Source organism: Cucumis melo, chromosome 7, assembly GCF_025177605.1.
Source record: "Cucumis melo cultivar AY chromosome 7, USDA_Cmelo_AY_1.0, whole genome shotgun sequence".
NCBI classification, from domain to species: domain Eukaryota; kingdom Viridiplantae; phylum Streptophyta; class Magnoliopsida; order Cucurbitales; family Cucurbitaceae; genus Cucumis; species Cucumis melo.
This window is the reverse complement of record NC_066863.1, coordinates 8,314,667-8,336,836: the sequence shown is the minus strand read 5'-3', so window position 1 is coordinate 8,336,836 and position 22,170 is coordinate 8,314,667. Positions and strand designations below refer to the sequence as shown.

The 22,170-nt window shown below is 33.2% G+C and overlaps 3 protein-coding genes across 5 annotated transcripts; 2 read left to right on the top strand and 1 right to left on the bottom strand.

Annotated features, from left to right (window-relative positions):
* Positions 1-3,540: 3,540 nt before the first annotated feature.
* On the top strand, positions 3,541-13,301 carry LOC103487579 (uncharacterized). Of its 3 annotated transcripts, none has more exons than XM_051087533.1 (17): positions 3,541-4,029; positions 4,293-4,400; positions 4,647-4,814; positions 5,058-5,357; positions 5,459-5,544; positions 6,275-6,359; positions 6,445-6,657; positions 7,196-7,255; positions 7,434-7,513; positions 8,776-9,095; positions 9,173-9,264; positions 9,344-9,470; positions 9,660-10,810; positions 10,886-11,172; positions 11,536-11,703; positions 11,812-11,966; positions 12,839-13,301. In XM_051087533.1, the coding sequence occupies exons 1-16, from the start codon at positions 3,769-3,771 to the stop codon at positions 11,921-11,923; spliced, it is 3,618 nt and encodes a 1,205-aa protein (XP_050943490.1). In that variant the 5' UTR covers positions 3,541-3,768; the 3' UTR covers positions 11,924-11,966; positions 12,839-13,301. The 3 variants fall into 3 exon arrangements, with proteins under 3 accessions (XP_050943490.1, XP_050943491.1, XP_008444145.2); XM_051087534.1 differs by having other exon boundaries at positions 12,799-13,301; XM_008445923.3 differs by lacking the exon at positions 12,839-13,301 and having other exon boundaries at positions 11,812-12,182.
* A 1,885-nt stretch (positions 13,302-15,186) lies between these two features.
* Positions 15,187-16,997, top strand: LOC103487581 (uncharacterized). The gene is made up of 3 exons (XM_008445925.3): positions 15,187-15,426; positions 16,404-16,522; positions 16,650-16,997. Exons 1-3 carry the CDS (start codon positions 15,187-15,189, stop codon positions 16,798-16,800), a joined length of 510 nt encoding a protein of 169 aa, XP_008444147.1. The 3' UTR covers positions 16,801-16,997.
* Positions 16,998-17,137: 140 nt separating this feature from the next.
* On the bottom strand, positions 17,138-20,760 carry LOC103487582 (UDP-galactose transporter 1). The gene is made up of 5 exons (XM_008445926.3): positions 20,172-20,760; positions 19,835-20,084; positions 19,505-19,712; positions 17,779-18,010; positions 17,138-17,652 (listed from the first exon to the last, which is right to left on the bottom strand). Exons 1-5 carry the CDS (start codon positions 20,280-20,282, stop codon positions 17,422-17,424), a joined length of 1,032 nt encoding a protein of 343 aa, XP_008444148.1. The 5' UTR covers positions 20,283-20,760; the 3' UTR covers positions 17,138-17,421.
* Positions 20,761-22,170: the final 1,410 nt, after the last annotated feature.

Sequence of the window (22,170 nt, the reverse complement as noted above, 5' to 3'; positions counted from 1 at the left end):
TCGACTCATGTGCTTCAAGAGATCCCATTAATTCAATAAATGTGAAAGTGGACAGATTCTTTGATTCTTCTATTGCAACTACAACATGATCAAACTTTGGAGTCAAACTTCTCAATACTTTCTCCACTATAGTCTGATCCTTAATCGCCTCGCCGTATGTTTGCATCTAACTAATAATTGTTGTTGCCCGTGACAAAAAATCAACAATTGATTCTCCATTTTTCATCATCAAGGTCTCGAAGTCTCGTCTAAGTGATTGCAATTTAACCACAAGTACTCTTGAATCTCCTTGAAATGCCTTTTGCAAAATACACTTGTTTTGACGTTGTTGCTGCAGCAATCCGCGAAAAAACACTATCATGGACTGCTTGTTGAGTAATCACCAATGCCTTCGAGTCTTTCTTCCTGTTCTCCCGCAACTTGCCTTCGTCGTCAGGATCTGCATAGCCTTGTTCTACTAAGTCCCATAAGTCTTGAGATTTGAGAAGAGTCTTCATACGAATACTTCAAAACTCGTAGACTTCTCCTTTGAAGATTGGAATTAGTGGTTGTGCTGTACCCATAGCATTGTCATTGTTGCTCATCTTTTCTCACTGTGTTTTACACTCAACTCACTCTCTCGAAACTTGCTCGCTCTGATACCAAAATTGTTGGAGAAATTTTAGACACTTATGGATACAAAAACAAAAATTCAGCAGGTCAGGCCAGAAAAAACTCTTTTTTTTCATATCAAAATAATCAATTAAATTGCCTTATTAAAGGCTTACAAAAAACTGAAACTTACTAAAAATAAAAAAACATGTTCTTACACCACTTACCCACTAACTTAACTTAACCTGTTAACAGAAAATAAATTAAAAACATTCATTTAAATAATCACGTAATTTGAATCAGTCTTCAATAGTGAGGGAGAAGTGGCAAACAACGGGTGGAGCAGCAGTGAAAGAGGAAAATATGGAGCGGTTGGGGTTAGTGTGCAAGCGAAAGGCAACGGCGTTGTGAGAGAGATAGAGAGTAAAAAAATTATTAAAGGTGTAGAAAATAAATGAGATCTGAACGTTTCAACCCAATTTTGCAAGAGAACTCCAGATGTTGTTAAGAAAGGTGTCAGGAGTTCTCGCCTAACGCCTGACTATTATTAAGGCATTAGGAATTAGGCAAGAACTCCTTACGACGTTGGGAGTTTCTCTACAAAAACATTTTTTTTCAAACTAAATTCCGATACTATGTTCGGGAGGTATAGCTTACTCCTAACGCTTATTATAGCTTGTCGGCTGAGAGATATCATTTCTCCTAATGCACTATCTCCCAATAGTTGTTTTGTGCATCGAAAAATTGCTTTTGCTTGTAGTGAGTTTAGATATTGAACGAGGGTGCAAGAAATTAGTTATTATAGATGGTGTATAATAGTTTGTGTTTGGAATATAGGTTATTTTAGTTTTGGTTATAATAGCACGTGTTTAAGATGTAAACTATTTTAGTTTGGGAAGAAAATAGTAAACGTTACATAAAATAATAAAGAAACGATCATGAATTAAAAAATACTGTCGTAGGCGAGGGTTTTGAAATAGTGTTGGGTATAGTTAAATGGAAACACAAAATAATATTTACTATAGCAAATAGGTGACTATTATAGTCTTAAATAGTCATTGTCCTAAACAACCCTAAAGATTTTTACAGGTAATCCGTGGAAATGGCAAATATAAAAATAGAAAATAGAAAAATAGCAAATTGTTTCTTTTTTTATGGAAAAACTAAGCCTTTAAGTATTTTTCCACTTTTTTGGCCTGAAATTACAATTGTCCACATACAAATACAAGTATTTTGTGAGATCGAAAAATCAAATAAAATATCACATATCACGATTACAGTGTATTTGTAAACACACCAACTAATTATTAACTAAATCAAAAAATTATTATATTCTTTCAGAAATCTCTAAACATATTCAATTTGTTTCAATATCCCCTAATTATCCCGATTTTTACCTTCAAATTAATGAAAATAACTTCAAATATTTAATTTTTTATCCAAAGTATATAGATTCAAAATTATACAATAATTAATTATTAGAATAAAAAATAAGAAATTAACGAAAAAAAAGTTTCAAATATTCATTTTTGAATTTTTGGAATTATAAATTCAAAGTGAATCTCTCTCTAAAATCATGTCAAATACAATGCAATAATTAATTATTAACAAAGACATTAAAAAATTAACGAAAAATAATTTAAAAGATTCAAATTTTGAATGCATAGATACCAATAATTCTCTAAAATCATGGCAAATATAATACAAATAATTTAAATTAGTTAAGTTTATATTCAAAATTAACCTTCCCTAAAATCAAGTCAAATACAATGAATGTCTAGGAAAAAATGTGAATTAAGGGAAACGAAATTAAAAGATTTGTTGGAAGCAAAGCGTGGATATTGACAATCAACCGAAATGATTATGGTTGCAGAAACGAAAACTTGAACGAAGAAGGGAGGAAAGAATATTGTTTTCTAAATTTTAACATCTTTATTGTCTAAATACCTTCAAACGGAAGGTTGAAGAACGAACAGAATGGTCCAAACGAACAGAAGGTTGAAGACCAGTGGAAAGAGATCTTAAAAGGGAACAGTTCAAAGCGATTAAGTGGAGAGTGATTTTAAAAGTTCCGCTGGAAAGCAATTGGTGGAAAAGGTCGCGCTTATCTGAAGTGACGGTGCAAAGCCTTTAAAAAAGGAAGGGACAGAGCGATTGTATTTTAAGAAAGGAAAAATTAAGGAAAAATTAGGTTTTCTTGGAGAAGTGGAGTGGCTGCAATGAAGAAGATGTGATGTTTTACAATGGTTTATTTTGTTTGGAGAGAAAATTAGAATATTCAAGGGTATGCATTAATTATAGGGTATTTGTGGTTTTTCTTAGTATTGTATTTAGGAATCTAATTTGTCAATTAGTTAGGGGCATTTAAGGCATAGTTGTCCCATTAATTAGATAAAAATTAACTGTTTTGTTATTTTGCCAATTTAAAAATAAAATTATCATTTATTCAAAGTAAACATTATATTTTGTTATTCTTCAACGTCTCAATTTTTATTCTATTTTTAGGGACTTTAAGAATTGACTCATTTTGCTATATGTTTTTTTTTTTTTTTTTGTGGATTTTTTTTAATCTTCCTGGTAGTTATTCCAAACTATGGAGATAGGAAAAGTTTGGTTCTTTGGGATGAAGTTCTGATTCCTTATACATAAAGAAATAATTATTTTAAATAACAAAATTTGTTGAAATATTAAAGAATATATATTATATTTAGTAATCCAATATTTAGAAATAACTTTTATATTATAAGTAATCCAATATCTATATTTTTTTCCTAAACAAACAAAAGATTGAGTATCTATAAAACAAAATTTAAAGGAATATCATCGATTTTCTTTATTCCATAAATCTCTCTAGTTAAATTTTGTTAAATAAATAAAAATAAAAAAACATATCAAATAAATAAATACAAAAATCTGGGAGTTCATAGTATTAATATTAAGAACTATAGATTTAATTAATAAGGAGTTAAAAGATACCGAAGATCGCGAGCGCGGGAACAAAACGAAGTGATTCCCTCCAAATTTTGTTCCCTTTTCCCCTCCGGGGTTCTTGCTCTACTTCGGATCACGTTTCGTTACCAACAATGCTTAGCCTCACTCTCACAGATTCTTCAATTTTCTCTAAACCCTAGTTCCCAATTTTCACTCATCCGACCATTCACAATTTGGGGTAAATTCATGGACACTCCGCCTCTGCAATCGGTGAATGCCACCGAAGTTGATGCCACTGAGACCGGAAAACGGCAGCTGAGAAGTTTTCCACGTAAACTGGTTCAGTCTACGCTGCTTCCTCACAAGCCTCAAGATCAGGAGGAGAATGGAGTCGATCGGGAGGAGATGAACAATTGCCGCGAGGAGGAGGAGTTATGCGGTAGTCAGGGCAAGAAGAAAAGGAAGTCGAAAGGGAAGACGACGCCTCAATCGCGAAGCTCAAAGAAGGTGAATTGGGTTTAATTAGATAAATTACTATTTTAATTTCATAATGCTTGTTGATAGGCTTGGGATTAGTTCAATTAGACTAAATTACTCGATGTTTGTGCTTGGAACTGGGATGATGTTGCAATTAGGCACTGGAATACGATAATTGATAGGCCTTTTATTATTTTTTGTTTTCTGGGAAATTCAATTTGGAATAGGTCTGCACCTCTCCATCAAACTATAAGAATCTCTAAGATGACGTAATTATGGTCTACATTCAACAGGCGAAAGAAAAGCGAGCAGTAAACTTGACGCCAAAGAAAATTTTGAATTTTGAAGAGACAACTCCAACAATTCCCGACTTGCGTCTGGAGGCCAAAATGACTAGAGAGGTCAGTTACATAGTTTGTTGTTGCCCTCTCACAATTTGTAGTTCCGCCTGTCAACTGTGAACTTGTGTTCTAATAGATGCTATTCTGTGTTCTCACAACGTGTTACTCGTAGAGATCTGAGTTTATATCTCAGTTTTGGAATGCCCACCCGTAAACTAGGAGAATGATTATTGATTATATATTTGCTTAATGTCGTGATATTGAATAATTAAATCTCCATCCCTAAACTGTTATTCGTATCATCAGGAAAATTCACGGATGTTTGCAGGAAGGCAAATGCATCCCTTCTTTTCATCCCTGAAAGCAGGGAAGAAAAGTCAAGAGGCTACTCAATCGGCAGAGAGAGGATACACTGTTGAGAAAAAGGAAACTGGAACTGATTGTAATCCAATCCACGTTTTTGAAGAAACTGGGGTATGGTTTTTCTTGTCATAACTTTGTCAAGCTGGAAAAAATATGAAATGCTGCCACAGACAATTTGTGAAGTTTTGTGCATGCAAACTTTTTTTGTAGATATGTTTGTGTGATAGTACTATCTAATAATACATATTTAACACTTTGGAAAGCCCATGCTCTTGTTATGCACTCTTCTCAAAATGTTGAAGGGTAGATCTTTTATTTTTCCTCCAGGGTGATAATATTGATAATACCATGCAGGATGATGAACTATCTCTAGACTGGAAAAACTGGACATTCACCGACAGAAATATTATACATAATGTTCATACATTACAAAAAACCTGTTCATCAGTATCTGAAAGCTCAATAAAGTCTTTAAGTTTAGACGACCTTCCTATTGTGTTGGCACCCTCCGATTCTGCTCATGGTGCAAATGAGGAGCCCGTGGATCATAATTCCATCAAACAAGAATGCATTAAAGAGTTGACGTCAACTGTATACAGTGTGGATGCTGACCAGGAAACAATGCTCCATCACCTCCTAAGAAGTGCAAAAGTCGTATGTTTCATCCTGCATTCTAGTGTTTCCTTTCTTTTTTCTCTTACTCGTAGCTGCCAATGTCTCCTTTTGACCTTATCATCTCCTCTCTAATTCGCCAGGATGATAACCTGAATAAAACACATGGGGTTAGTGAGTTTGAAGCAAGGCCAATTTCCGAGCATCAAAGTAGATTTCTTCAGGACAGGTTATTATTATTATGAACAATTAAGTTCTTTGATCTCTGTTCTTGATTTTAGAGAACCATCAATTTTTATTAACCCCCCCCCCCCCAACTGCCTTAATTATGATATCAAACGCTACCAGTTCATACTATAAGCTTACCCTCCACAAAAAATAAACATTCTGAATAAAAAGTTGAAAGTTCTACAGCTCAGTTTTAAATTTTGCATGTAGTGGGTTGTGGGTTGAATTTTAGCATATTCGGCCAGCTTTCATGCTTCTTTTTATAGGGTCTTTTTGTATTAATGTGGCAATTAATTGAACTGAGATGTGGAAGAAGCAAGACTGTTGCATGTCATGTAGAACTGTTGAGTTTTAGCCGTAATTTGAGTGCTGCCAAGATTTATGACTTCAGTGTATGACACTGCCTGCAAATGTTAGTGTATTAGTACTAGACAAGCAAACTTGAATAGAGTTCGTCTCATAATTTATATGAGGGAACTTGTAGTTTTATATCTTTACAGTTTTGTTATGTCTTGGATTATATTATCGTTGTTCAATTAATGCATCATTCATCCTCATGAATGGCTCCTTTCATTTCTAAATGTTTCAACATTTGATTGGTAGTTTTCAACAGGTATCTTTACTCTCTGGAGAGATGACTATGATATTCCTTCAATCATTATGGTTAATTTTCTTCTTGCTTCTCTCCTATTATTCATCCTGGATTTTTACAAGTTGTTTTGTAATAATAGAATGCAGTCCTACTATCTTCGTTGTCAAGGCCGTTCCAAAAATTGTTTATGGACATATAAGTATCAGCCTAGGACGGCCATGGAGGTTGGTACTCGATCTGTTTTAGCAACAAAGCTTTTTCTAGTTTCTGTTTTCTTCTATTATACATTCTTGGTACATGGTTTTGCAGGTATGTGGTAATCTTGAATCAGTCAAGTTCTTGAGCGAGTGGCTACACCTTTGGTATGAAAGAAATTCTCAGAACAAAAAAGATTTTGCTGGAGGGAATAAATTTCAGAAGCAAGATAAGAATGGTTACTGTTCCCAAAGTGATTCTGACTATGAGAGTCCAGATGGAGAGGATGGCCTGAAAAACGTTCTCCTTGTCACGGGATCATCTGGGGTATGCAGAAACTCACTATCATCACCTGATCATTTACGTTTTTTCCTTGTAATTTGTAGTTTTATTTGAAACAGCTTAACCTGGGGTATGCAGAAATTACTTTTCTTTCTCTTTTTAATTCTTTTTCTAAAAATAAAATGGGAACCAAAATTGAATAGGAACTAAAAAAAATTAGAGATGCAAATAGTCAATAAGTTTAATGGAAAATGTAAGTCTTTGATTTAGTTCTTCCTCCAGCAACTTCGTAGATTGCTTTGAGTTTCAAATTGGTGTTTTGTATGGTATAGTTTCCAGTTACATTGACTTTTTTTGCTTGCCTCCTTAATTGGGCTCGATATTCTGTTACCTTTCTGGAGGTAATTTTTAGAAGAACCCATTGTTATTCTCAATCTAAAATGTGCAATATATTATGATTACTCTTGATGCTGAAGATCCCACATCTCTCTTAAGACTGAAGGTTATGAATGTGGGAACCGATTCTCTTTGCTGTTCATGATTTTTTTTCCTCTTTGGTTAAAATGTTTCTATATGGTTGCAGAGTGGGAAATCTGCAGCCGTTTATGCTTGTGCTGAAGAGCATAGTTTCAGGGTTTTTGAGGTAACGCTAATTTGCATTTCTTCTGCATTGTATTCCTTAGGGTGGTGGTCTCCCCTACCTGTAGTAACTCCTTTTTTGACGGATGGAATATAAATACAATATTGTTTCTTATTATGAAAATGAATATTTTTTCTTATTAAAAAATGAACTTTACTGTGTCTAATACATTGTCCTTCAGTTCAGTGCATCTGCCATTCGATCAGGAGCTGTTCTCAAGCAAATGATTGGAGAGGCTTTACAATCTCATCAGCTAAAATGGTGCGCTCTATTTAAAATTTGGCTTAGATTTCTCCATGTTATAATTTCTTCCTTAACCATTATGATATTTTGCTCATTCTGCATGTAGTTGGTAACTGAAAAAAAATATAGGTTAAATTACAAAAAATGCTCTGAACTTTATAGCTTGTGTCAAAAATGCAGTCTTTTTAAAGTTTCAAAAATGCCCTTGTACTTTCAGAAAATGTTAAAAAATACCCTTGCCATAGTTTTGGACGGAAATAGTTAAAATTTTGTTTCGAAAATACCTCTGAACTATTAAAAAGTTTCATAAATGCCTTTGAGGTCAAAATAAGTTAAAAATTATTTAAATTTATTTAACTATTAACAAAGATCACGAACACAACCAATGTCGATAGTTATTATTGTAATTAATGTATAGTTAATTGTCAAATAAAAAAATGTATTTGACTATTAACCCACAGTGCTAGTCTGATAGATCTATAAATGTGATACTTTTTTATTTAACCAAAGTTTAAAATATCGATGTTGATCCATATTGAAGTCTTGATTTTATAGAAATTTCGATTTCGGTGGATACTTTTGGAACAATTATAAAAACAAAAAATTAAAAAAAAAATTAAGTAAATAAATATTTTATTATTTTTCAAATAAATAAACATGTCTATTAGTTATATATTGTGTCATTTTGATGTTTATTTTTCGTTATTCGTGTATTTTTTGTGATTCGTGTATTTTCTCCGATGTAATGGAAACATCGATTGACCTGTTCTATTGATATCGAACCCATGGAAATGTGAAAATATCAACAGAAATATCGACAAGTCGATGTAAATTTAAATAATGGTTTAACTTAAAATTTTAGTTCTTATTTTGGGTGCTAAGAAATTTGGTGTAAAAGTTGGATGAATGAGAGTATTTTTTAACTTTTTTAAGCTCAATGGTATCTTTTCAGGCGTATTTTTTTACAAAACTTTAATGGTTTCTATCCAAAACTAACAAAAGTGGTATTTTTTATTTCCTTTCAAAAGTTTAAGGGCCATTTTGAAACTTTCGAAAGTTTAGAGGTATTTTTTATTCAAACCCCAAAGTTGATGGGATTTTTCTGTAATTTCAATGTCTAATGCATATTTATCACTGATTTCTTCCAAGAGAGACCATTCAACTATGCCTGGATGTTCCTTTTGATATTGTTCAACCACCTATCAAATTTTCTCTGTCAATTTCTTCTTTTTGCTGGCCATAAATCTTTGCCTGAATGATCGAAAATTTTTATCATATAGGTCAGTAAAAACATCCCAGGGACCAAGGAACAATTTTGTTGAGAAATCTTCCTCTCTTCAAGAGAGTACAGCAGCCAAAAGTTTAGCTAGTGAGGTGACTGAACTCATCCCTTTATCAGACGATGATTCTAAAGATTACATAAAAGGTGTTGGGGAGTTTGAATACATCGCATCTGAAAGCCTCAGCAACCAAGGTGAAGCTAAACCTTTAATTCTTTTAGAGGATGTGGATATCATTTTTCTCGAGGATCGTGGTTTTATTTCTGCAATTCAAGAAATCGCTGACACAGGAAAGGGACCCATAATTTTGACCAGCAATAGTAAGATTGCTTACTTGTTGATGTGATTTTTCAGTTTACAATGATGAATTTACTCATGTTTTTTTCTTGAACTATAGATAGCGATCCTGTTCTCCCTGTTAATTTGGATAGGCTACAGATCTCTTTTATACGACCATCATCAACGGAACTACTCAGCCATTTATATAAGGTATGTGCTTCTGGCTCATCTATTATCAACATATTACTTGAACTTCCCTTCTTTCGATTTATTATTGCTTTCCTTTCAGATTTGTGCTTCTGAAGGAGTCAGCATCCAACCATGCTTACTTGAGCGCATTATTCATTGTTGCCACCGAGATATACGGAAAACCATTACGCATCTCCAGTTCTGGTGCCAGGGTACAGGATTTAGAGGTCAGTATTGCTGTCCAAGTACATACACAATGCAATTTGAATGTACAACTAATCAACATCCCCTTCCATGCTTTAATTTTAACAAGATTATTGCTCGATAAATGCAGGTTCTGGTGTTTTTGGAGAAATATTTGAAATGATTTTTAATTATGTTGATCATTTATGTTACTGATGTGTTTTATCTTGCAGATAAAGTTCAGAAAAAGTATGGCTCGCTTTTATTTGATATTGATGCTGGCCATCAAATACTGCCGGTGATAATGCCATGGAGTTTCCCATCTCAGCTGTCAGAGCTAGTTGACAAAGAGATCACAAAGTCGTTAATAGAAATGGAAACAACTTGCTTGATGGAGACGAGTGGAGGTGAATTTAATGAAGTGGAAATGCAAAATGGTCTGGACTACCAAAATTATGAAGCCAACTGTCTTCTAGAGGCCAAAAAAGCAGCAATGCTGAGTAGGAATGGCTCGATTCAAGATCACAATGAATTTGTAGTTGAGTTTGATACTGCACACGAGTGTTCTGATATTTCAGGAGCCCCTATTCCTTTACCCAGGAAGAAGCATCGAAGAAGGCTGGATATGGTGGTGTCTTCCGACTCTGAAGATATTCCTATCAATAAGGAATGCTCTCTAGTATCAAATACAGATGACGGTTTATTATCATCTCACCATCAAATATCTCCAAATTATTCAAGCCCATTAAATGGGCTGCTTTATCATATGTCAGATGACACTGTGGAAGATTATTATCCAAGCTTAGAAACTGCAGGTGTACATGTGAATGAGATGTCCATGTCTGCCGCTACCTCATATGTACCAGAATCAATTTTTGTTCCTGAGACTGAAATCCATGATATGGAGTTGTTTCCCAAAATGATATCTCTTGGTGATGCGGGTGCCAGTCTGGAAATTTCTATGGATGAGCTTTTTGAGAATGTGTTAGCAGTTGAAGCCAATGGTTTTGGTTCACCTGCACATACTGTTCAAGAAACTACAGCTGTTTTGGAAGATTCTTGCAATGTATTTAATTTATCTCGCCTACAGGAGAAAGGATTTTCTTGTAATGGACATATGGAAAACAATGTCAGAGGGTATACTGTGATGGATGAGTGCAGCCGTATAGACTTCAACAAGTCCAAGTTTGTAGAGAAACCTGAATTGGAAGTCTCAGGTGATTCAGTGCAAGAATTGTGGAAACAACTTCGTCTCGGTCGCTTAGATCTTCTAGGACATCATGTCCTGCCAGAAAAGAAAGAAACCATTCAGATCATCGATTTAGTTCACAGAATGAGCCATCTAATTTCAGATTTGGACCTGCTTTCTTCGTGCCGACCACAAGTAAGTCCTTTAAACTGTGTATATTGCAAACACTCCCATAATATCTCCCATAATATTAACTGTATTTCTTTCTAGGATATGTTGGAAACACCAACATTTGAATTTGAGGAATCAGACTTGTTCTCCTGGCGAGGTGAGCAATTGCAGATGGCATCTACAATTGCTCATCATGGATTTAGCCTCATTGCAAACGATGTTGCTACCACCGGTTCTCATGTCAGCTGTGGTAGCAGTGTGGATATTGTATCAGAAATGCTTGCCTCCACAACTAATACAGCAGCATTGGGTAAATTATTGAGGCATTCTTCTACTGAGAAGATTTTGAAACTGAGCCTTCCAGGATATTTTCATATGCAAGAGAGGTAAGAGACGGAAATCTCCTTTCACATGGTTTTTTGCATATTTGCTAAGTAGGATGATAGGATTCTACCTGGCTGATCAACTTTTACCCTGATTGTAATGAAAATTGCAAAATCGGTCTTAATGAAAAAATATGTGATACAAGCTGCTGCAGTATTATGCTTGACAGAACGAAGATATTTATATATTACACACACACATATATTATATTTTATCCATGGTAACGGTAAAATTAAATATAAAAATAAATTTCAGATTTTCCAAAAACAAAATTTTAGAATTTCCTAAAGACTGACCATATAGTTTACAGATTCAGTTTCACATGTTTGTTCTTTTTCTCACGGTTCTGAATGTCTTCTAAGCAGAGATATGAAAGCATGCCTCTTTGATGTAATTCAGAAGGTGGCTCCAAACAGATCATATTTGTCACTGAAAGGTGTTCAATTCTTTGAATATCTTTCTTCATTGCGATGTATTTCAAGATCAGAAACTTTACGCATATCAAAAGGCCCTGATAAGACAAAAAGACGAAGGTATGTATCTATAACGAGAATGAAGGACAGGCTTCCTTCCACATCTTTAATCATTACGCTCTAATCTTTTACCACCCCTTAATCATTCTTGATTGATTTGCAATGTAGGGGACGGGTTGCACGACATTACTTGAGTACTGGTTCTCATCTGTTCTCCCCCGAAGACATAACATTGCTGGGACAATCTAACCTTCCATACAAAGATAGTCAAGGATGTTGATGCTGTCTTCAGCAATTCATTCCCAAGGAATGATGCTAACAAGGTAGAGTTCACTAACACCTTTATGTTACTATGATATAATTGAATAGCTCTAGGGAATAGCTCAATAAAGCTGTTGAGAGGGAGGTCTTGATTGCATTTAGATTAGGTTTTTAGGTCGTTTATGCTATTGCCTCCCGTTATTATCAAGCTTGCTTACACCGATTGTTTTTGTAACTTATAGCAGTAATTAATAGAAAATCCGTATTTAACAACAAAACTGTCCAGATTTTCACTTTTTTGCTTTGTTTTGAAAGCCTAAAAAACGCTTCTTTGACATGATAGGAGCATTCGCATATTCCATGAACTTGAATGCGTCGTTCTTCAAACTGACGTTTTGTAGTTTTTAAAGTTACTTCCATATTGACCATTACTCATGATTTGGAGAGTAGACATAGTTAGGTTTTAAGGTTTAAATAAGTGGTGGCAGATTGAACATGTCAATTATTTTTATAAAAAGAAATTTTAATTTCATATTTGGATTAACTTTCTAAATGTGAAAGAGTGTAGATTCTTAGAAAAGTCCCTCCAAACGCACACACATAGTCTAGGGTTGGAATTTTGAGATTTGTATCCATTTTTCTTGTAAATTTTAAATGATCCAGTAGGTTCCTTAAATATCACTTTTATGTAAACTAGGTCTGACAATTTTTTATGAAAAAAATAGTGTATTTGTTTGATTTAAAATCAAATTGTCAATGGAATTTCAAAAATTAAATTATCTCTAATGGGTTCGTGAATTTTTAAAGAATAAATTTGTTGGTTTGGAAGCTAAGATGCAAATTAATTTTGTAATTCAACATTTCTTTTGAATCATTCGGTAAAATTAACATCAGCAATAGGACTTCGGCCTTTATTTTCTCAATTTGATTAAAGGGAACTGCTTTTCGAGAAATGGATCGCTAAAGTGATTTTCCAGAGTGGCATTGTATTTTGAATCTTCCATCAAGATAATTTCCTCTGTTAAGTTTTTCATTGATAGGACATCTGGGATCTTGCTATTAGTATTAATATTAGATTTGTTAGTAGCCCCGTCCTCCATCATGAAACTTGTGCACCATTGTTTCCGGATTTGTTCACACTAATGACACTTCTAAACCTGAACAAATTGGAAATCACTGGTGCATCAAAGTTCTCTACATATTATATACAACTTTGTACATATCAATGATTGGGTTTTGATGCAGCCCTAATTCTTAGTAACGTATCCTGTTGTGTAATTTTATGTAAAAAATCCTCTCCTTAGCTTCGAGTTTTGATCTCTCCAAGGATAAACTTGAATAATTATATTTGAACTGTCGTTTATCTATAAATATCTACAAATCTTTTGATAATGTTATTTGAAAAAATGTCGAATATATCTTTTCACTTCAAAATTCACAATTGATGTATTAATTAAATATAAAATCAAATCATGTCAATCAAAACTCTAAATTTACAATTTACTTAAAAATTTGTATTAAGTAGATCCCTAAATTTTAATGGTTAAAAGGTAGGCCGGTGATTTGAAGTAGGTTCAATTTTGATCTCAATACTTTCCATAATCCAATTTTAGTTCTTAGTTTTTGTATTTTCAATAAGCTACCTTAAACATAACTCCTCAAAGTTAATTTTATTACCTTACAAAAATTGATTGATAATAGTAATTTTCGTGTAAAGGGACAGTGTGCAATTAATTCTAATAGATAACAAAAAGTTTTTTAAGATCAACTCACAAATTAGCATCGAGTTCAATATAAATACTAAAATTAGATATGATAAGTGTATTTTGATTATGGACTAAAATTAGACAAAATTCAAAATATATAAACCAAAATGTTATTTAACTAATTAAAACATGTTGAATTGGTGAAGATCTTGATATTCATTGAACACATAAACGAGAGGGCATACGCATTTATAAAGTTCGGAGGTCCGACTAAATAGGCACAAATTCAAAACCCTATGAAATAGAATACTAAATATGCTTTTTTAAAGTCGGTCAAATGTATTCAATGTTCAATCAATGAAAAGATGAAATTATGGCCATCCACTTCAAGGTCATATGAATCTTCATTTGAAAAGTTCGTTAAATAAATAAACCCCTCCCCTTGTATTTATGTCTGTCGGCACATAAATACTTACACTACATTTCTAAAAGTTTAAAATCAGAGGAAAAGTATTTACTAACTTGATTCAAACTACCAAGACCATTTTTTAAATTTTCTTATTGATTTTGAAAAATTAAGCGTTTCATCACAAATTTTCATTCTCCTTTTATAAGAAAGTTGAATTTTAAACCAATTTCATTATGTCTAATGTTGGATTGATAAAAAAAAACAAGAAATTTAAAGATAAAAAGAAATGTTTTTACCATTAATTTTCAAAAACAAAAATCAAATAGTTACATAATTAAAAAAAAAAAAACGAAAGCTAAATAGAGATGAATTGGAGAAACGTTCTCTATTTTTTGAAGTCTTAGATAATTTTCGTACAAAAATAATAATAATCATAATAATAATAATAATATTATTAATAATAATAAAAGATGGTATTTAAAGAAAAACGCCAAGTCGTGACAAAACTGCGTTCCAGAAAAGGTCAACAAATAAACCAAATCGTGTAGGAACCCAAAAGGCAGTCCTTTCAATAAGAATGGCCCATTTTTGCCTTCTTCCAAAACATCTTTCCCACTCCTAAAAAAAGCTTTCTTTTATTTTATTTCACAAACCATATTGGTAATGATAGATTTTTCAAATCAAACAACTAAAAAAGAAAAAAAGAAAAAAAAAAAAGGCTTATGAAAAAGATGCAAGCCATAATAGTACAGAGAGTCTTCCCTATCATCATCAAAATAGGCAGTAGCGGTACTGTTTTTATTTGCATCAATGTTATAAGTAATCTGTAAAGGTAACATCAACTCAGTCCCTCCCGTGACTCAAAAAAGTTATAAATCATGGCTTTGTATTTATCACTCGGTCCCATCTTAACCCCCCTTTCAAACTCTCTTTCTCTCTCCTAAAAAAGAAAAAAAAAAAACTCAAGTTTCTATATAACCAACTTCCTAGAGGAAATGGGGTTCATTTTTTAAGGCAGTGAAAGAGAGTGTTAGTGAAAGAGAGGGTTAGTGAAAGACTGGGTTGAAGACTTCAAAAATCTAATAGGGTGGGGTGAAGTGGGGTTTGAACTTTACCCTACAAGAAAGTTTAGTGTGCAGCAAAAAGAAGCTTTTGAACTGGGTGTCAATGGAAGGGTTTGAAAGGTATGGTAAGAAGAGGGTGATGGTGGTGGTGGATCATACATCAAATTCCAAGCATGCTATGTTGTGGGCTCTAACTCATGTGGCTAACAAGGGTGATTTGGTCACTCTTCTTCATATTGTTTCTCACTCAACAAACAGGCTCTCTGAAATGCCTTCTGAGTCTTCTTCTTCCTCATTTCTTGCGAATTCTCTTGGCTATCTCTGCAAAGCTTCTAGACCTGAGGTATTAACTTCTATTTTGAATCTTTAGTTTAGTATTCTTCAATTTAGATTTTTAATCTTTGGGTTGGATTTATCTAGTTAAAGATGTTGGATGAATTATTATACTTTCAGCTAGTCGCAGACCTTCATGGGCTTTACCTTGAATCTTCTATCCTATCTCAGTTGTGTGTAAAAAACAATTAACTTAATTCATAAGCTCTGCTTGAGATATACATATTAATACTTTTGTTCTACGATATATCAATTTCAATTTCTACTTCTCTATCTTACTTGAAGAGTATGTGTGGGATATGCATATGGGGAACTTCATATATTGGGTTTTTTCTAATTTAACCCCTTGGGTTTTCCCTCCAATGCATGTGTTAATAAATAAAATAAAGGTAAAAAACAAAACATATATAGTAAGGAGAGAAAGTGTCGAAAGAAAAAAGTAGTGCGGAAACTTCGTGTTGCACTAAGCCATTGGCTAGTAGCTAGCCGTTTCCTAGTGCTCCCCCATCATCCAGATTCGAGTGCCGTCTTTGTAAATGAAGAAGAAAGGGGTCAAAATGAGGTGGAACCAACTTTTAAAGTAGCTTAAAATACCATTTTGGCTCTCATAATTAATGTTTCTCCAATCTTAGTCCCGTATTTTTTTTCCAATTTTAATATTTAATACTTCCATTAAATCTTAGTTTAGTCCCCCAAAGTTAAATTTTACCGAATGGATTAAATACTAACAATAATTTTCATGCAAGAAAATACAACTAAAAATATATTTTCAAGAAGTATAGTCAAAAGTTATAGATAGATAACAAAAATATTTTTAAAAGATCAACAAAACTAAATTTAAGATTTATGGAAAATATATTAACTAAAATTGAATAAATATTAAAATATAACGGCTAAAATGAAACTTTAGCTTTTTAACTTTTTAAGCATTACATCAGTGAAGTGTTGGGTTCTGTGAGTGACCTAATTTTTGGTGCAAAATTTCAGGTGGAAATTGAAGCACTGGTGATTCAAGGCCCAAAACTGGAGACAGTTTTGAGCCAAGTGAAGAAGCTTGAGGCAGCTGTTTTGGTGGTACCCCAGAAAAAGCCTTCACTGTTTGGCTGGTGGGTCCCAACACTCCCATCATCTTATATAGAAGCCTTTTTTTTTTCAACCAAAGAAAAAACAGTAAAAAGTTTGAAAGGTTATGATTACTAACCTGGTGGACATGGTAATTTATTTCTCTTGCAGCTTCTGTGGGACCAACAGCTCAGAGCAGCTTGTTGAACAGTGCATCAACCATGCAGATTGCTGTACAATTGGGGTTAGAAAACAGACCAATGGCATGGGAGGTTACCTTATCAACACCAGATGGCAGAAGAACTTCTGGCTTCTTGCTTAGTTGTCTTCTTCTACATTTAACAGACAAAAAAATATCACCAATGCATCATCCATTAGCTTTAATCTTAATCTTAACCCTGTAACTAAAAGCTAGAATGAACTAGATGCTCTTTAGATTGTAGAACTCTTCATCGAAGTTCAATGTATTCCTCTTCCCTAAACATTTTCATAATCAGAAATTCATATCTTTCATTCCAATAGGATATAATAATTGATCCATTCAGATGAATTTGGAACCAAGATTGTTTCCAAGCAAAGCCACGTCAGAAACCTTGGAATTTTTTTCTGTTTTGGTTTTAGAATTTGAATAGAGAAAGCAAGATTAAGAAGAAAAATGATTGGAACTCTAATATAATTGCCTCTTTAATCAGAGGCATGATTTAACTAATAATAAAAGGTAATATCAGTCGCTCGTTGATATGCTAAAGCTGCAAACAACAAAATATGTGGGCGGGGAGATAAAAAGATAGCATTATGAAGAAAAAAATTGAAGTCGCCTAGAGCAAGTGAACAGAACGAACAAGCCCAAGTATTCTGCTTTTGTATTCTTTCATCTTTTGTACTCTCCTTTCTCTACTATTGGTGTGCCAACTACCAAGAACATCAACCGCAATGCAGCCAATTAGATCTTATCATCTAATTTGTCATTTACAAGGGGGAGCAGCTCCATTCGACTCCGAGGTGTCCGAGGTGTTCTTGGAGTTCGAGGGGTTCCAGGTGGCTGCTGTGAGATAAGATGTCTTACATACCCGTAGAATGTACAACCCAAAAGTGTAATCGCACATCCAACTGCATTTAGCATTGAAATTGGGTTTCGGAAAATCAACCATGAAACAAGGACTGCAACAGCTACCTGGGCATAATGAAATTCAAATGTAACTCACCAGAGTATTGAAAAAGGAAATTTGTATAAAGAAAAGGGAATTATAATGGTCTATAAGACTTTAATCCAATGCCAATGGTATCAACCAGGTCCTACCTTAAGGTTTCCAGCAACATTGAATGTGACGGCAGTGGTGGAATGAATTACATAAAATATGGAGAAGTTAAGACAGAAGGCCATAACCCCAGAACTGAAAATGATGATGAGTGACGAGCTAATAGATTGGTGCGTGTGAAGCCAATCAAGAACCCCGTTACCTTCAAGGAGCATAGCAGGTACAGCCAAGATTATCGTCGCGAAAGGTGCCATGTAATAGACTGTATTTATGCTGATGTCCAAAAGAAAGCAAACACCAAAGGTCAAACATTATTAGGAACATATATAGAATAACAAAACGAACCATTAGCACAAAATGCATGTTCCCTGGATGATAGAAAATTAATGGCAAATGACAACCAGCAAGGGAGGGGGAAAAAGAGGGTTGAACTATCTATTAAAGGCCAATTACTGTTGGATCGAACCATTTCATATTTAGAACTGATGAGGAAGGAAAAATCCATTTCATTTAACCATCCATGCCAGTGATAATACATGTACAATTGAGGAAGGATACAACATAAAACATGAGTTTGTACTATTAAACAACAAAAAACATGGCCACGAAAAGGAGAATGATGCATGGATCTCACATACATAGACTTGAGTCATTCAAAAATTAATTTATATAAGGACTACAAGCATAAAATCAAGATTATAACCTAGAAAACTTAATGGTATGAAGGCAATATACACAAAATGCATCCAAATAATGCAACGCCTGATGACAAATACAAGCAAAAAAAAAACATCAGATTAGTAAATGTTTAATGATTCAACATTCTATATAAAAAAATACAGAATATTCAAAATCAAATGTATTCGTACAATTATGTAATCTTAATAATTATATTCATTATCCATCACTTGTCTTGTTTTCGTTGTGTTTTGTTGAGGAGGGCCAAAACAGCCTCGAGAACAGGTCTTACGCAACCGAGAAGAAAAAAATTGTAATTAATCATATTATAATTTGAATGACTTATTTGTATCAGAAATGTCAACGCTGGTGCCTGATGGAGGGGGGCAATGACACACTACCTAAACTAATGTACTTGTGCCTTCCATAATAAGAATTCACCACCAAAGGGTGCGAGAAAGGTAACTGATAACACGATATTTTGATTACATTGGCAGGAATCGATAAAAAATGAAAAACCTTGAGTTGTTAAAGAGTGATAAAACGGTCTGCAGCCAAAAACTAAAAAAATACTGGTAATGGGAAATCGATCTTCATAGATAGTAATGTTTTCTTTACCCAAAGAAGAACAAAAAACAGAGAAAAAGGCAGCAAGAATTAAAAAGTGGTGAAGATTGAAGAATAATGAATAGAGTATATTAATAATTCATTGTCAACTAGCAAACTTCCAAGATCTTTTCCAATTCATCCAACCAAAACTAACCACTGCTGCATAATGTAAACACGTTCCCTTTGGAAGTATTTTCAGATTTATATCCATATTTGATATCAATGAGAAGACACAGGAAATAAATGCCAAGAAGGGAATTGGCTTTTCAGTAACTATGATCCGACCGACTGCATGAACGTTACTGAACATATCAAATATTTGTACTTTAAGGGTATCCGTATCTCTAAATCAGGGTTTTCAAGCAACAACAATCTAACTCAACCTAGAAAAAGATTGCAACAACCAGGAATTCAGGATGAAACTTGGTTACAAGAGAAACATTGCATCCAAAAAGAATTAGCCAGGCAAAAAGGCAGTACCTATCGAACTTGTATCCATGCAATAAGGATTCGGCAAGGATGGTCTTTGTGGAGGTAGCCAAACAACCAAATAAGGCAGCACAAAACCCAAGCATGTTAAAGCTCATTTCAGTCACAGAAGTAAGAAGAATTCCTCCAACAATGGGTATTAAAGATGCCCATATTCTCCAGTCAAAGTACTTTCTCCATACAAGCCATTGTAAAACAACTGTTAAAAGATAAAGAAAATCAACAACACAATTTTCAAATTGAATTTTAAAAAAAAAAAACATGGAACAATGACAAACACAACAGAATTATGAAGAAACAATTAAAATTAAAAAACCACACCTGTTGTTGCAGGGGTAAAAGACTTTATTGTCTGCATAAAAGAAACCGGAATATAACGCAAGCTGACATTCCCCAAAACTATGTTAATACAAAACACAAATGACATCGGGAATATCCTTCTCCACCGATCTTCAGGGTCAACAGAAATAAGTGGTTTAACTTTCAACACTTTAATCGCCATATACGCTCCAATGGCAGAGCAGATGAAGTGAATACAAGACACTGTTAAAGGGAATTTAAAGTCCAATTTCTGCAGGAAAAAGAAAACACAAGACAGATCAATTTACACAACCAAATCAACCTAATCGAGAAATGAAGGGAAAAAAATCAGCAATACCTGAAAGATCCACTTGTTCATGATAATGACGGTGACATTGAAACCCCACCATTGAAGAATTGCAAAGAGAGATCTAATGGTAGTCCACTGGCACAACCGAGCTTCCTCCATCTCTCTAGTGTAAGACCCCAGATCACGAAATGAGAAACCGCAAAATCCCAATAGAACCTGAATTTGGAAATGGAAAAGGAAGAGGAAGGAAGGGTCCAATTCAGCGTAGTTGAGAGGTGATGAAATGGTTTAGCAGGAAGAAGTTAGAGTATATGAAACGGATGAATTTGGGGTAGAAAAAACGCAGAAGGCATGCATCTCTGCCGAGGATCGTACTTGAAATTCTCTCTCTAATTCATTGAAATTGAAATCCTCAAAAAAACAGAAAAAAAGAAAAAAAAAAGAAAAGAAAAGAAAAACGCTTATTTGTTTAACTTAGGGTCTGTGCAGAAAAGGAAGAAGAAGAAGGGGATGGCCATGGCGATTGATTCGGAATTTGGATTTGGCTAATTGCTTCCTTCTTTTGGGTTTTATATTTTATTCTATTCTTTTTTACCCTTTTTCAAAAATTTAAAAAAAAAAAAAAAAAAAAAAAAAAAAAAAAAGAATTATTACAAGCTAAAGTCTTAACATTTATTTTAAAAAATGATAAGAAAAAAGAATCAGCCCCAAAAGGCTTGGGATGGTGGGTCCCAGGATGCCACGTGTTGGTTACTTAAGGGTATCAAAACATCACCGGCACGCCAGATAATCTCACCCCTTCCTTTCTTGTTTTTGACACATTACATAATTTTACGTTTACCCATCTCTCTATCATCCCATCTCTTGTCTCTCTTATCTTTTTTATTTACTTTTTTCCCATCTTTTTTATTAAATTTTCCTTCAAATTTCATTTCACCTTACAATATCGTTAATTTTACATTCCTCTACTTTCCAATCTTTTTTAAATTTAATTCCCATTACTAGTTTATTTTAGTTTTTCTTTACTTTTTTTTTGTTAATATTTTTACTATAAATTCTAAAAATATTTCACTATTGTTTACTTTAGTGTATTTTTTTTTATAAAAATTATTGTGATTGTTTAATTAATTTTAAATAAAAATTAATGTGAATGAACTAAATTTAAAATTCACTAAAAATATCAAAACTAAAATTGAACACATTTTAAAGATATTTTAACCTTAAATTTATAAATAAATAAATAAAACAATTAATAAGAAAATTTTATTTCCAGGGTAACGGTAGCATGTAACATTTTTAGAAACAATAAATAATAATAATCTTTAAATACAGTAATATAACCAAATATTAATAAATATAATAAAATATCATAATTTATATTACTAGACATCACATTAAGATTTTGCTATACATGTAAATAGTTGTAGTAGTTTATTCAATTATCTTAATATTAGTCAAGTATATAATATTGTTGCAAATGTAACAAAATTTTATTGAATGTTTTTTACAGTATTTTATTGATAATTGGCTATTTGAAATTTTGTTATATTTGAAAAAATATCATACTGCCTTATATATTTGCAAAGGTCGTCTATTAGAAAAAATATCTTACTTATACTAGCCTTCAGTTTTCATGTGAGACTATATTAGTGACCAATATGTATAATTGGAGCTCTCCCAGTATTGTATTAAAAACAATTGTTTCGTTGTTCAATTATCACACATATATGTGTACAGATTAAGGATTAAGATTGTTAGAGAGGAGGATGTGTACCTAGACTAAAGAAAAATATAATAAATTTCAGAATCATGATATATTAAAAAATTACACAATTATATATATATACATTTTATTTTTAGAAAAGAAGATAGGTATATATACTATATTATTAAATATACATAGGGGTGGCACCGGTAACGGCAGAATGTGATTACTCAGGGACCGATCTCACTGGTAACGGCTACACTTCACTATGTTTTTTTCCTCCCATTTAAAACCCATAATTATAACTATTTCCTTTTTTCTTCCCTATTTTATTTTCTCTAC